Source organism: Podarcis filfolensis (genome assembly GCF_964270895.1).
Source record: "Podarcis filfolensis genome assembly, chromosome: 14".
Taxonomy (NCBI): domain Eukaryota; kingdom Metazoa; phylum Chordata; class Lepidosauria; order Squamata; family Lacertidae; genus Podarcis; species Podarcis filfolensis.
In genome coordinates, this window is record NC_139616.1 from 2,128,203 (window position 1) to 2,143,811 (window position 15,609).

A 15,609-nucleotide genomic window follows, 5' to 3' on the forward strand; every position below is an offset into this window, starting at 1 on the left:
ATTTCTAGGGCTCCAAGTGTCAAAACAGTGAGCTGTACAGAAGCCATTTAGAGTTATTAAGAAAATGAATGGGGTGGTCTTGAGATCGATTCTCAGGGACAGTCATCCAGATCACCACAATCCCTCTCCTGCTTGGCACCAGTCTAGCAGAGAGGCCACTAAGTGACTAAATTCTACTGTGATAAGATCTTCCAGCCACGTTAGATGTCATGCAGCACCAACCTGCCAACCAGTGTAAATTCAAAAGGAAAGGGTAGAGGCTTGCCCCACGCTGACTTTGACAGTTGCCAGCCCCATAGAAGTTGCCATACGTCCTGGTACAAATTCCAATAACATTAGCTTAGGTGTTTAAATATTTAGCAGCACCACAGGGAAGAACTGTAGCTCAATGGTCAGGCCTGCCCAGGCAAGGCTGGAAGGAATCCCAGAGTTGCTCCCTGTCAGTGGAGGCCACCCTGAGCTACGTGGGCCAAGGGTCTGACTTGGTGTCAGGCTCTGGGTTCCTAAGGGTTTATTCCATGTATTGCTTCAAATTATAGAGCAGCCTTTCCCAAGCTGGTGCTCCCCAAATGTTGGACTGCCATCGGCCCTGCCAAGCTAACAGGGCCCATAGTCAGGGATGATAGGAGAGGAAGCCCAAAACACCTGGAGGGCACCAGATTGGGGGAAGTTGGTTTAGAGGCTCAGTGGGTTAAAAACCCCGTACATTGGTACCCTATGCATGTAGGGTTTGTAGGGTTTATGTAGGGTTGTAGCCAACTAAGTTCTACTCAGAGTAGCCCCATTAAAATTGCAGAACCTAAATTAGTCAGATCTATTAATAGATCTTTCCTTCCTTGGTGGTTTTTAAGTGGAGGTCAGATGACCACCTGTCATGGATGCTTTAGCTGAGATTCCTGCATTGCAGGGGGTTGGACTAGATGACCCTTGGGGTCCCCTCCAACTCTACAGTTCTATTATTCTAATGGCTGTACTCTGAGTAGGAATAACATGGGATACAACCCACTGACTTACCTGTCCCCTGCTGCCAGCTCTGCTAGATGTCCCTCTACCAGATGAGGTGTTGCAGGTGGAAACAAGGGACAAGACCTTCTTTGCAGCAATGCCCAGGGTGTGGAACTCGCTGTCCTGAGATATTGGGTCTTCAGTCACCGGTCCCAAGTTTTGGGGGCTTGTCTCCCTGTGCTATTTTGAGAGCAAGCCTGTCACTTAGCTTGTTCAGTCAGAGATGGTTCAGTCCAGTTGATGAATGTTGTGGGTGGGTGTTCTCTTGTTAATAAAATACCCATTCTAAATTACCTAATTGAATCTGAAACTACATGTTGAAGACAAGACATATTACCCCAATGCAAGACATCATGTGAGTCTATGGAATATTTGAGGGCTCTGTATCTTTCTTCTCTCTCGTATGAGGCAGCTGAGAAATGGATGAGGGAGAAGTTTCAGGATAGCAAGAAAAGAGTGCCAATGAGGGAACCCCTGGTTTTAAACAATAGCAGAGGTTTGATGAAAGCAAGCCAAGGTGGGAGACACTGAGAAAAAGAGGTGGCTTAAAACAAGGTTTCAATACAGCAAAAAAGGAATTGGGAGGCGTTCTGTTGTGTTAGCTTTTGGTGTTAGTTTCTATTTTGTTCCCATCTCTGCCATTTCTCCTTCCTGGTTAAAACACCTTTTTAAAAAGACAACAGCCCTCCTTTCCCAGGCCATTCAGACCTCTCTCATGACTTTTGTCCTCAGTGTCTTTCCCCCCTAGTGCCTATGCCATGGCTGCTGCTGTGGTGCAACCTGCCTTCTTGTTTGTTCCCCACCCTGACTTCATGCACAACCAGGATTCTGATGAGGCTCCCATCGGGGGGGGGGGGGGTGCATGACAACAGCCTTGCATTTTTATGTATATAGGAATATACATGAATAGGAAGCTGCTTTGAGTGTTTTCTGCTGAAGAGGGAAGGTTTTTTAAAAAAATAAATAATAATCCTGTAAATAGATAAAATTAATATGTGTAGAGAAAGTGATACAGAATAACTTCTGCCAATGTGTAGGCTATGTGTGAGAGAAAATGGGAATTAATTTGTCCTGGAGTGCTGTTTGTGGATGCAATTCTGATATTTAACAAGTTGACTGACTACCAACTATTAATTCTTGGCATTCATGATTCTCATATGCTATTTCTATGAAGGATGAGTTGGTCCATGTTGGTCCACATATGCTTGTGGTTTCTCAAATTTTGTGTGGGGCAGTTCATAATATGTGTCAAGGGAGAATGTACAACTGTCTTTGGCAGGGGTGGCAATCTTTTTTCTGTCAAGGGCCACATTCCCTCGGATTAATTTCCTGGGGTCCATATGCTGCAGGTGGGCAGGGCTTGAGCACAAAGTGTTTGGGACTGAAGCCACAATTGAGTAGGGCACCTTCCTCCCCCTCTCATGCCCTTTTTCATTCTGTTTCCACTTCTCTTTGCCAGCCACCAACTACCTCTACTTCTTCCTTTCTTTTACACCACTATTCATAAAAAGGTACCAGAGCGGTTTACAAAAAACATATGTAAAATCATACAAAATAACCATATCAAAATGTTAAAATCAGAAATGAGGTAATTGTTATGGAAATGGGTTTTCCTAATTTCCTGTATAAACCTGAAAGAATTGAAAAACCCGCAGTGGGCTTAAAAGTTTAAAAGGCCCTTGCTCCATCTCTAGTGGCAGGGTGTTCCACAGGACTGGGCTGATGACACTGAAGGCTTGGGTTCTTGTTGTAGCCAAATGAGCCTCACCAACTCGGGGAATGACTGACAAGACTCCTGCAGATGATCTCCGTGACTGAGCTGAGATAGAAGGGTTCAGGTAACCCCTGAGGTCCCCAGGATCTGAGTGGTTCAGGGCTTTGTAACAAACAAGAACCTTGAACCTGGCTCAGTAGCAGATAGGGAGTCACACTTAGTTGGCTGGATGCCTCCTTCAGCAGTCTGGCTACCTCCTTCTGCACCAGCTGGAGCTTCAAACTAGGCCCAGGGGCAGCCCCACAGAGAGTGCACTGCAGTAACCCAGCCTCAAGGTTACCAGCACAAGGACTACATATATGGAAACACATTCCACATGTTTGAAATGTGTTGTGATGTGGCATAAAATATAATATAAACCAGGTCTGCACATCTTACATCTCACTCAGTTAAAAGTAGAGTCGGAGAATAACAGAGTTGGAAGGGGACTTCAAAGGTCATTCAATTCAACCACTTGTCAATGCAGGAAATGAATTTCTACAAGATCCCATATAGGTGGCTATCTGGCTTCTGAGGCAGGGAAGGAAGGATTAGCTCAGGGAGGGGAACTTTCTTCAGCCCAGGACCACATTCTGTCATGGGCAACGTTCCTGGTGCTGCTTTTCAGCGTGGACAAAGTCAGTGGCAAAAGTAGGTGGAGCAAAGAATGTGACCTTTTTTGTGCAGCAGGTTACATTCCAGGTTACAAAGCACATATACACATGAGTACTTCTGAATACCATCTCCTGGGGTCAAACAGCAGAAGTAACCTTCAAGCCCTGCTTGCAGACATCCTGGCAAGCAGCTTGCATTCTCTGCCTCTGAAGACAGAGCGTCCAGCATGGCTAACAGCCACTGAGGTCTCTCCTGCTCACACCACCAGATGAAGTGAGCTAGGGACAAGGCCTTTTGGGTAGTGGCTCCCTGGTTATGGAACAGCCTTCCCAGACAAGTTTTCCTGGCACTGTGTTTTCAGTGTTCGGTGAAGATATTTCTATTTATCCAGGCTTTTTAAATAACTTAAGTTTTACAGTCTGGGCCTTTCCATTCCTTACATGGTGTTTAATTGTGCATTGCTGTTTTGTTTTTAATAAATGTTGTAGTTTTTACTGTTTTATAGACTTACATTCAGACTTACATTCTAAAAAGACATGTCACAAAATGAAAATGGCATCTTCAGTGAGAAGGTTCCAGCAGCAGATGGATTGGAAGCGCCCTTCTTTGTCTGCTGAGATCTGGAGAGCTACAACTGATCAGAGCAGACAAAATTGGCCTAGGTATATTCTTGGTCTGATTTGCTGTGCGGCAGCTTCATTAGCGGAGTCTGACATGGCATAAGGCAGCCTCCTAGTAGGAGCTGCGGGCAGGAACTCTTGGGAAATGCGGTCAGAAAGACAGTGCTGCATGCTGAGGAAGAGCTTGGAAGGGTGAGGGGCAGCAGAAAGGGTTAGGATGGGCACAGAACTCAAGTTCTGCAGGCCTGGATTCTAATTTTGATTGCTTTGTTTTAAAGGTTTTTAAAAAGAAAATGGAGAAGCAGATAAGAGAGGAGTGTGGGACCTGGGGAGTCCTACAGGTGTTGCTGGACTCTCATCCTGCTTGACCATTGGCCATATTGGCTGGAGATGATGGGAGAGTCCAGCAACATCTGTAGAGACACAGGCGCTCCCCATCCCTGACATGTAGAAAGAGGAGGACAGGATGGAGCGTTACTTCTGTTACTGAACAGTTTGGAAAGTGCCTGATTATCCCTTTGATTTTGTGGAGCTTAACTCCTATTAAATATGTTAAAATTGCTGTTAGCTAAGAGAAGATTCATGCATAGAATCTAAATGCTCTCTCTCTTTAGGTCTTTCACACTTATGCCAAGAGGATTGTAAACCTCTTTTGGCAAAAACCCATGAATGAACAGTATTGCCTGTGCTATTGTCCACTTTGGGAAAAAGAGATGTTTGCTGACAAGCAGACCAGGGCAAGGTCCCATTCCAGGCACCTGGTTCGTCTCTGATTTAGCTCTGTCGCTCCCTGATGGATGCATGTGTCTTGCTGATGTGAACTGAAGTGCAGCAGGATCTGGAGGGCCCAACTCTGGCATAGTGAAAAAGCAGCCACTGAAAGAGAGCACCCCAGAAAAATAAGGATAAAACTTTATGCATCTGATGACTCTAGTCCACGAAAGCTTGTGCCCTGATAGATTTCAGTACCTGTTGTATTTGCAGAAAGATTATTTTGCTACTGACCCCTGAGTCAGTAGATCATCATAGTCTACACTGGAAATGTTTGCAGACCCACCACTTCTCTCTAACCTGTGTTGTTAGTCATTATTTTAATGAACATCACATTGTTCTCTCCATAGTAATTAAAATGAATGACTATAAATACGGAAACGGTTCTTTGGTCAATCAGCTGGAAAGGGATCAGCTTCTCCTCCTCCTTGTGCATGTTGGTGAGATGCACTGAGCATGTTCAGCTGAGTCCTACTGACCTCATCACTTTTGCTTTAGCATTAAAAAGACCTGGCATTTGATGTGATGTTATTTGGGAGAGCATGCTGGATGGCAGCAGTGGGGAGACAATCAGGGAGATGAAGTAAAGCAAAAGCACCAAGCTCAGAGCTGAGTAACAAACTCTCAGTAGCTGTGTCTGAGAAATGATAGAAGTACTCTTGCTGCAAGCACCAAACCCACCATGTTAACTCTTGGCTGTGATAAAGCAACAAAGGCAAAACTACAAGGGGGGGGAAAAGCTTTTTGAAAGTTAATTTGTCCTCCCCTTTGGGCAAGGTGGATCCTGAGGAGACCTGTGATGGCACAGTTGACAGAGGGAGAGGGCACATGAGCTGAAACTCTGGGAGCAAGATGTTCGGCAGCTTTCCAGGTATTTTAAATTTCAATTCTGCTCCTGTAGCCAAATCCACTGTCTCAGATCAGATCTCCAGAGAGAAGCAACTTCCCAAACAGCAGAAGCAGCTTAATTGTACACTGCAATTTAAAAGTGTATATTAACAACTTTGCTTAATATAGTGTGAATCCAATAGAAAACAGCTTCTTCTTTTCCATACCTTTATAAGCAAAGTTATTGTGAGATGTGATTGCTCTCATTTCCTTCTCATTGCAGGATCTGTTAATTGCCTGTTCTGAAAACAGGTATTTTTGAGATGTTCATCGCAAATTGTCAATGTCAAAGATTGTTTGTTTGCTTTTGAACATCTGATTTGTCTAATGTTGTATCTTACATTATCATTTTGCTGTTAGGTTAACCGGTTTGTCAATAGTTGATTTGTAAGAAGCCTTGGGAAAGTATTGAGTGTTTCACTTAAATAAGGAGGGTGGCAGCTTTACATTGTGTACAATAGCTTGTAATTGTCACAGGGGCAGGAGATGTTAATGAAGAAGAGGTTTTTTTATGGCTTTTCTAAAACCATGAGTTGGAGGATAAGGCTATGAATGGCAACTAGCCATGATGGCTCGGCTTTGCCTCCACGGTCAGAGGCAGTAATGCTTCTGAATACCAGTTGCTGGAAGCCAAAGGAGAGGTCCTGATTTTAGATGCCACAGACATCTTGTTGGCCACTGATGCTGATCCAGCTGGCTCTTCTTATGATCCTAAGTTGGTTCGTAAAGCATAGCATACAATAGTATGCTACATACATACAATAGTATACTAGTATACAATTAGTATACAATTAGTATACAATTAGTATACAATAGTATACTAGTATACAATTAACCTATGAAATTCATAGTTGCAAGATGTAGGGAAGACCGCTGGCTTAAATGTTTTTAACAGGTGAGACAAATTCTTCCAGGATCCAGAGGCAAAGTGTATCAGACTACCAGTTGCTAGAGGGCAGTGGGAGAGAACTACCCTTGTGTCCTGCTTGTGGTCTTCCCCGAGGCATCTGGTGGCCACTGTGGGAAAGGGTATCAGATCTAATGGAACTCGCTTTATGTTCTTATGGTCCAGTTCTCGTGCAAGATGGCATCTGGAGACCTCTAGGTGACTCTGGCTGAACATGGAATGACCTGACGTGGCCTTAGATGTCCTAGTAGAGCACAGAAAGGCTTGTGAGTCATCTTTTAGCTCTTGAACTAAATGTAGGGTCAGAAGGTTTGCTTGCTTGTTTGTTTAAAGGGTTTTTACCCAACTTGCCCTTAACCTCAGTGCTCAGCAAAATGTTGCTTGGCAGCAGCAGAACATTGAATGCCTATTAATATGCATTTGGCAAAGGAGAGAGTTACAGCAGTACATTGTTGCAGGGTGCTGATTTGAGGATTACCCCTTAGGAAGGCATTTCTTGTTTCCAGTAGAGCAACAATAAAACATTTTGGGCACTTGGAGAATAGCTTCCCCTTTGGCTCATCCCCCACCCCATTTCCCCCATTAATATGGCCTTGTAAGGCAAATGATGGCATTAGGAAGGTAACTTTCATATACAGGTCAGACCAGTAGAAGACACGTGGAGTGTCTCCAGCAGTGGCTAATAATAGTTAGAGAAGAGGCAAGTGTAAAAGAGGTCGGCAGGTATCTCAGTCATTTCCTTTTCTCTTGCCAAAGGTTCGTAGGCAGCGTGGCCATGAGGTTGCACCGATTTGCTGTTTATACATGAAGAGGGAACTTTGAGTTCTCATGAGGTTTCTGACCATGTGGAACTAGAAAGAGATTCCAGGGTATATAGGAGGAGGCCACCACCTTGCTGAAGCTGTGCAGGTCTGGGTCTGGTCTGAGTCTGGGAACCCCAAGTGGGCCACCTTGAGTTCTATAATGGAAGGAAGGCAGAATATAAATATAGCAAAATAAGTACATGAATACAGCTCTGTCCCCTCCTCCCACTCAACTTGTGTATGAAACAAGTGCTTAGAAATCAGGTCTAAAAATTGATTAAAAATGAAGTTTTGTTTATTTGTTTTTGCCCACACAACATAATTATTAATGTGGCTTTTGCTATCTCGCTGCAGCAATCTCACTGCAATCAGAAGGTTAACACAAATCTAAAAATGGAATAATTTGCTCATTTATAAATTTCCTCCAATGAAGGCAAGAAGAGGTTAAGATTTTTCTAAAAAAATAAAAATAAAACACTGAATTAATTCCTCTCAAGATGGCATTAAAATTGTTTGGCTCAAAGAGGCAGTAAATCTTGGCTTCTGCAATACATGTTTGTTGATGAATGCCCATGCAAAATGATCCATTCAGTGCTGAATGGAACCTCATATAGGTTTGGTGAAGCCACCCAGGCAAAAATCAGGATGCAAGAAGAGCCGTGCTGGATCAGACCAAAGGCTTGTCTAGGCCAGCATCCTGTTCTCACAGTAGCTAACTAGATACATGCAGGAAGCCTACAAACTGGACCTGAGTCATCTCCCTACTACTGATTCCCAGCAACTGGCATTTAGGAGTAGCATGCAGCTGTCATGGCTACTAGCCATTCATAACCCTGTCCTCCATGATTTTTTCTCTTTGAGAGTCAAAAGCCTTCATTGAAACTTATGAAATTGCCTTATATTAAGTCATCCTCTCTAACCTCTTGTCTGCTGTCTCTGGCAGTCAGTCTCTGTGGAATCAGTCACAGAAAGGGCTTTGGCCTTACCAGCTATTATTATTATTATTATTATTATTATTATTATTATTATTATTATTATTAATTTATACGCCACCCATCTGGCTGGGCCTCCCCAGCCACTCTGGGTGGTACCCAACAGAATATTAAAAATGTGATAAAACATCAAACATTAAAAACTTCCCTAAACAGGGAAGGGCTGCCTTCAGATGTCTTCTAAAAGTCAGATAGTTGTTTATTTCCTTGACATCTGACGGGAGGGCATTCCACAGGACGGGCACCACTACTGAGAAGGCCCTCTGCCTGGTTCCCTGTAGCTTCACTTCTCGCAGTGAGGAAACTGCCAGAAGGCCCTCGGAGCTGGACCTCAGTGCCCGGGCTGAATGCTGGGGGTGGAGACGCTCCTTCAGGTATACTGGGCTGAGGCCGTTTAGGGCTTTCAAGGTCAGCACCAACACTTTGAATTGTGCTTGGAAATGTACTGGGAGCCAATGTAGGTCTTTCAGGACCAGTGTTATGTGGTCTAAGCGGCCGCTCCGAGTCACCAGTCTAGCTGCCGCATTCTGGATTAGTTGTAGTTTCAGGGTCACCTTCAAAGGTAGCCCCACATAGAGCGCATTGCAGTAGTCCAAGTGGGAGATAACTAGAGCATGCACCACTCTGGCGAGACAATGCACAGGCAGGTAGGGTCTCAGCCAGTGTACCAGATGGAGCTGGTAGACAGCTGCCCTGGACACAGAATTGACCTGTGCCTCCATGGACAGCTGTGAGTCCAAAATGACTCCCAGGCTGCGCACCTGGTCCTTCAGGGGCACAGTTACCCCATTCAGGACCAGGGAATCCCCCACACCCACCCGCCCCCTGTCCCCCAAAAACAGTACTTTTGTCTTGTCAGGATTCAACCTCAATCTGTTAGCCGCCATCCATCCTCCAACAGCCTCCAGGCACTCACACAGGACCTTCACCGCCTTCACTGGTTCTGATTTAAAGGAGAGCTAGGTATCATCTGCATACTGATGAACACCCAGCCCAAACCCCCTGATGACCTCTCCCAGCGGCTTCATATAGATATTAAAAAGCATGGGGGAGAGGACGGAACCCTGAGGCACCCCACAAGTGAGAGCCATGGGGTCTGAACACTCATCCCCCACCACCAATTCTAGACATGGCCCAGGAGGAAGGAGCAGAAGCACTGTATGACAGTGCCCCAAGGATCAAGGAGACAGGTGGTTGGTTTCACTCGTCCAAGCAGCCTGTCCACATCCTCAGAGGTAACAGATTGGAACTGATCCCACACAACTTGACTACACAGGACTCTAGCAGTCCCCCACACCTGCCCACCACCTCCCTCAAAAACAGTATTTCTGTCTTGTCAGGATTCAGCCTCAATCTGTTAGCCACCAGCCATCCTCCAGCCGTCTCCAGACACACAGGACCTTCACTGCCTTCACTGGTTCTGATTAAAAGAGAGGTAGAGCTGAGTGTCATCCTCATACTGATGAACACCCAGCCCAAACCCCCTGATGACCTCTCCCAGCGGCTTCATATAGATATTAAAAAGCATGGGGGAGAGGACGGAACCCTGAGGCACCCCACAAGTGAGAGCCATGGGGTCTGAACACTCATCCCCCACCACCACTTTCTGGACACGGCCCAGGAGAAAGGAGCGGAACCACCGTATAACAGTGCCCCCAGCTCCCAGCCCCTCTAGATGGTCCAGAAGGATGTTATGGTTGATGGTGTCAAAGGCCGCTGAGAGATCCAGCTGAACTAGGAAACAGCTCTCACCTTTGTCCCTAGCCCGCCGGAGATCATCAACCAGCGCGACCAAGGCAGTTTCAGTCCCATGGTGAGGCCTGAATCCCAATTGGAAGGGATCCAAATGGTCCGCATCCTCCAGGCGTGCTTGGAGTTGTTTGGCAACCACCCGCTCAATCACCTTGCCCAAGAATGGTAAATTTGAGACTGGGCGATAGTTGGCCAAATTGGCTGGGTCCAAAGATGTTTTTTTAAGAAGCGGTTTAATGACCGCCTCTTTCAGCGGGTCTGGGAAGGCTCCCTCACAGAGGGAAGCATTCACCACCCCGCAGAGCCCATCGCCCAGCCCTTCCCGGCTTGCTTTTATCAGCCAGGATGGGCAAGGATCAAGGAGACAGGTGGTCGGTTTCACTTGTCCAAGCAGCCTGTCCACATTCTTGGAGGTAACAGATTGGAATTGATCCCATGTAACAGGACTAGACATAGGAACACCCTGGTTTTGCCTGGCTGAAATAGAGCCCACTGCCCAAAGATGGAAGTCCAACTCACTGCTCTGCCTGCTTTTGCTTCTGACCACACCTACTTTGGCCTCTGGCAGTGGCCACCTCTGTTCTGCAGACCCTGGAACGCTGCCCATGACAAAGCGTGGTCATTGGACAGAAAAAGGTTCTGCTTAGCAGCAGCAGAAAACAAGTTCAGAAAATGTACCTAGGCTTGGTTAGTACAGGGTATGAGGACAAAGGATTTAGGCCTGTGTGGTGTTAGAACAGGGTTTCTTCCTTTTGAAAATGCTGTCATTTCTCTCCAACAGGGTAACGCCATCCTCTGAAAATCCCACTGGCTCTAATTGTAGTATAAGCCAAGGAAAGCCTTCTCTAAGAAGAATAAAAGGGAGAATACATAGAAGCAAAAGCCTCGATAGCCTTGATTTCTGTGAGTTCAATGTAAGTACATGATTTGTCCTACCTTCCTTTTGCTTGATGTTCCTGAGAATCTCCCCTTAATCAGACAATATGAAAAAGGTTTTCACCTCCTTTTCATTCATTCACAGCATATATCTATCCATATGGTTAAATCAGTGGCTGGTTGTGCATTACGCTTGGTGAATGTGCCTGTGAAAAGTCCCAGCCTCCCAGAGCAGACCTCTCTAGGTTCATGCAAACAGCAGATGAGAAGCTGAAACTGTTTCTGGACTGTACCACTCTAGACTTCAGGAAGGGGGAGCCACATGACTAATTGCTGCTCTGTGGGAGAAAAATATATGACTGGCATACATACAGTTACATATAAAAGCATTCACTCATTGGGTACCTCCTTGCAGCGATCTGAAGTGATGAAATCTAGAAGCACTATTGGCTCCTCCTTTGCCAGAGCTGCATGCAGGATGTTGCTTCTTGCTCCACTGAGGCAAAAAAGCACCTGCTCAGGCGGAGCTCCCCATCTGAGTTGGAGTTCTCTGACATCTTTGGACAATGCTGTATAATTGCTTACTGATACACAATTTGCAAATTATGTTTTGGTTCCTATGAAACACAGTGACCGTTATAACTGAAATAACATTTGCTTCAATGCTCTTCACAAGCATTGAAAGAAAGAGATAGCGGGCTTTTTCCTGAAACTTTGTGGTTGTTAATTAGCAAAAATTAACAACCCTTTAGGTTACAGTGACATGCCTAGACATTATACTCAGCAGAAAAATACTCAGTTTGGTCACAAATATTTTAATAATGCCTGTTGGCTATCATTGCAGTCAATTTCATCAGAAAAGTTTGTTTTGATTTGGAATGCACATGCTTAACATCACATAGCCAAAGTTAGCAGCAAATATATATTTGTTATTTTTCTCTGCTGAAGTTTTCTAAGTGTGAAAATGGAGCTTCCTTTTCAGTTTAGAGGCAAGTAAGAGGTGACCTGTGATCCTTGGATGAAGTGTGGTGTAGAAATGTAATGAATAAAATAAAATGTATTATATTATGTATGGGGTAGAGAAAGTGAATAGAGAGAGGTTTTTCTTCTTTGCTCCTAATACTTGAACTCGTAGACATCCAAAAAAGGTAAATGTTGGAAGATGCAGGACAGATAAAAGAAATGACTTCTTCACGCAGCATGTAGCTGAACTCTGGAACTTGCTCCCTTTGGGGGCTGTGATGGCTTTATCTAAGGATGGGACAAATTCATGGAGGAGAAGCCTAGCAGTGGCTACTAGCCAGGATGGCCACTTTCTACCTCCACTATCAGGCAGTAATGTTTCTAAATAGCAGGAGGGGAGCGTGCTGCTTGGGGCATCCCTGGCTGACCACTGTGGGAACAGGCTGCTGGACCACGTGGGCCATGGGCCTGATCCAGGAGGCTCTTCATGCTCTAGGTTTAACCCCAGCAACTGACTCAGGGACCAAAGACCTCTGCAATACATCATTCAGATACAAGTTTAGGTAATGGCCCAGAGCATGGGAAAATCCTACGGAAGGCAAAGAGCAGCTTGGGGGAAACACAATTTTCACTGGGAAAACAGGGGCAACAGGTTAAAACAAAAACAAAAAAACTTTCACCCATTTCAACAGTCTTGATCCAAACCTCTTTCTGACCCTATTTGACTCATTTTCTTTCAGATGGGGGTTCCAATCTCAGATATCACTCATCTTGTCTAGTTTATTCCACAGAACAAACTAGGATGATACAAGAGCAGGCAAGGGCCAAACTATATGTCATCAGAGGCAATTTTCAGCTGCAAAATTATGTGCATGCTAATACACACACACACACACACACACACACACACACACACACACACGTAACATGTAGTTTGGTCCTCAATCTCAGTGGTAAGAGGTTGTCCAGGGGTAAAGACAGTCTATTTCAATACTGAACTGGAATCCAAAGACCTGAGAATCATATGTGAGCTATCCATGTAGAAGACATTAAAGTTTAAAGGGAGCCAGGAAAGAAACACTTAAATGTAGATAAGTGAGGAGGCATTGGATCTGATTTTCATTTCTCTTGGACAATTTTTGTTTGCTTGATGTCTCCTGGTGTCCTTTACCTGAGGAATGTGAGATTTTGTTCTAGGAGTTTTTTGTGGGATGGAGCAGACGTTTGGTGTTAATCTCTACGGCTAGAAAACTTAACATGTAGAGCATCCCTAGGACTGCTTCTGTATTTGAAATCCTTCTAGTCTGCAAAGAGACTGTCTCCTTTCCCACCTTTCTTCTCAACAGCCACACACATGCTAGTGGTCCTGTTCCCCAGGGGTGGTCATCATTTTCTGGTACCTCTCTCTTTTCCAGCTCCCTGTCAGTGGAGCATCCTTCCACCTGACATCCAGCTCTCTTCTTAAGGCACCTCTGCTCACCCTGCCTCAACCCAAGAGAAGTTCCTTCCCTTTCCCTAACCATTCATTTCCTCCTCAGTGTGTCTCTCTCTTCACCTTTAGAATCTAAACCTGTAAATATGGCCCATTATTTCTGACCCTCATACAGTGCTTACTCATGTGTTAGGGTCCTCAACCAAGTGTGGTCTGGTGGACTGGAGGACCCCACGTTCAAATCCCCACTCTGCCAGGAAGCTTACTGGGTAAAGGATCATAGAATTGTAGAGCTGTAAGGGACCCAAGGGGCATCTAGTCCAACTCCCTGCGATCCAGGAATCTCAGGTAAAGCACCCATGGCAGATGGCCATCCAACCTCTGCTTAAAAACCTCCCATGAAGGAGCATCCACCACCTCCCAAGGGTGACTGTTCCACTGTCGAACCGCTCTTCCTGTCAGAAAGTTTTTCCATATGTTTAGTCTCCTTTCTTGCAACTTGAAGCCATTGATTTGAGTCCTACCCTCCAGAGTGGGAGAAAACAAGCTTGCGCCATCTTCCATGTGACAGATATTTGCAGGTGGCTATCATATCTCCTCTCATTCCTCTCTTTCCCAGGCTAAACATACCCAGCTCCTTCAACCACTCCTCATAAGTCTTGGTTTCCAGGCTCTTGGCCATCTTGGTTGACCTCCTTTAAAAAATTATTATTGTCACATAATAGCCATTACGTACAACTGAAATGTGCAATAGCAGGGTGTTCCATATACAAAGCAAGCAAACAATAAATAACAAGAGAAAGAAATATTTCCCAAGCTTGTGTGGATGGATGGTGAATGTTGAGCATCTAAGTCCAACACGTGGGAAATAAAACACCACCAGATGACATAAAAGCATTCTGGATCCTTCATCACTTTGGAGACACACAGTTTAGCTGTTATTTTTCCTTCAGCAGCCAAAGTCTGTAAGTTCTTACAGATAAATGTAGACTTTTCCCCAAGGTTTTCCATTGCTGGGCTATTGAAATCCTAGCTGCAGCTAACATCTGTTCTTTAGAGTGACAGATAATTGTGTTATTAGGGATGGGTGAATTTATCAATTTTGGTGCCTCATAATTTCATACATTGAGTTTAGTTAGTTAATATGTCAATTTCAGTTTTTCTCAGTTTTTCATTTTTTCAGTTTCCAGTTCAATTCTCCACATTTCCACATCAGATTTAAAAAAAACTAAAATGAAAAAACACTGGCATTTTAGTGCAAGTTTCTCCCAGTATACAAGTTTTTGCATGCAAATTTTCCTGTTGTATACATTTTGCAAAGCAATTTCCCCTCATGTAATGCACATTTGTGTATTATTTTAATAAATGTCTGCATTTATATGCACACTTTATCCTGGTATATACATTTTTGTTCACATTACCTGACTGGAAAACAGAACTGCAAAATTTGGAGAAGTGTGAATTTCAAAGAATGACTGGTTTTTGGTTCATGTAACATTTTGGAATGTGTGAATTCAGTTAGTCTGTTTTCAAGTGCAAACAGTTGTTGAGCTTTTTTGGGGAGAGGACGACCAAAACCTGGGGAGGCTTCAGCAAAGTTGATCGAACACGGACGCACCGTTATCAACTGGTGATGCCTAGATCTATCTTTCATTTCAATTGGAACCAGTGAAGGCAGTGAATGTCTTGTTTAAGTGTCTGGAGGCAGTTGGAGGTTGGATGGTGGTCAATGGATTGAGGTTGAATCCCAGCAAGACAGAAGTTCTGTTTCTGGAGGACAGGAGGCAGGCAGGTGTGGGGTTCTGAATGAGGTTCTGAATGAGGTTACCTTGCCCCTGAAACACCAGGTGTGCAGCCTTGGGCTCATTTTGGACTCACAGCTGTCCATGCAGATCAATTCTGTGTCTAGGTACAGAGGCTGCGACCCTACCTGCCCGCAGACTGTCTCGCCAGAGTGGTGCATGCTCTAGTTATCTCCTGCTTGGACTACTGCAATGCGCTTTACGTGGGGCTACCTTTGAAACTACAGACCCAGAAACTACAACTAATGCAGAATGTGGCAGCTAGACTGGTGACTGGGGGTGGCCACCAGGACCACATAACACGGGTCCTGAAAGACCTATATTGGCTCCCAGCACGTTTCCCAGCACAATTCAAAGTGTTGGTGCTGACCTTGAAAGCCCTAAACGGCCTCAGCCCAGTATACCTGAAGGAGCATCTCCACCCCCATTA

At 44.8% G+C, this 15,609-nt stretch overlaps 1 protein-coding gene across 9 annotated transcripts in view; it reads left to right on the forward strand.

Annotated features, from left to right (window-relative positions):
* The window catches only part of TJP1 (tight junction protein 1), a 316,441-nt gene that overhangs the window by 55,221 nt on the left and 245,611 nt on the right, over positions 1-15,609 (forward strand). For 8 of the 9 annotated variants that reach the window (XM_083586103.1, XM_083586110.1, XM_083586111.1 and 5 more), the window contains one exon: positions 10,888-11,020. In XM_083586103.1, coding sequence (XP_083442229.1) covers positions 10,888-11,020 — 133 coding nt within the window. Of the gene's footprint in view, positions 1-3,895; positions 4,036-10,887; positions 11,021-15,609 lie in introns of those variants that run through there. The other variant, XM_083586116.1, reaches the window with a different exon arrangement.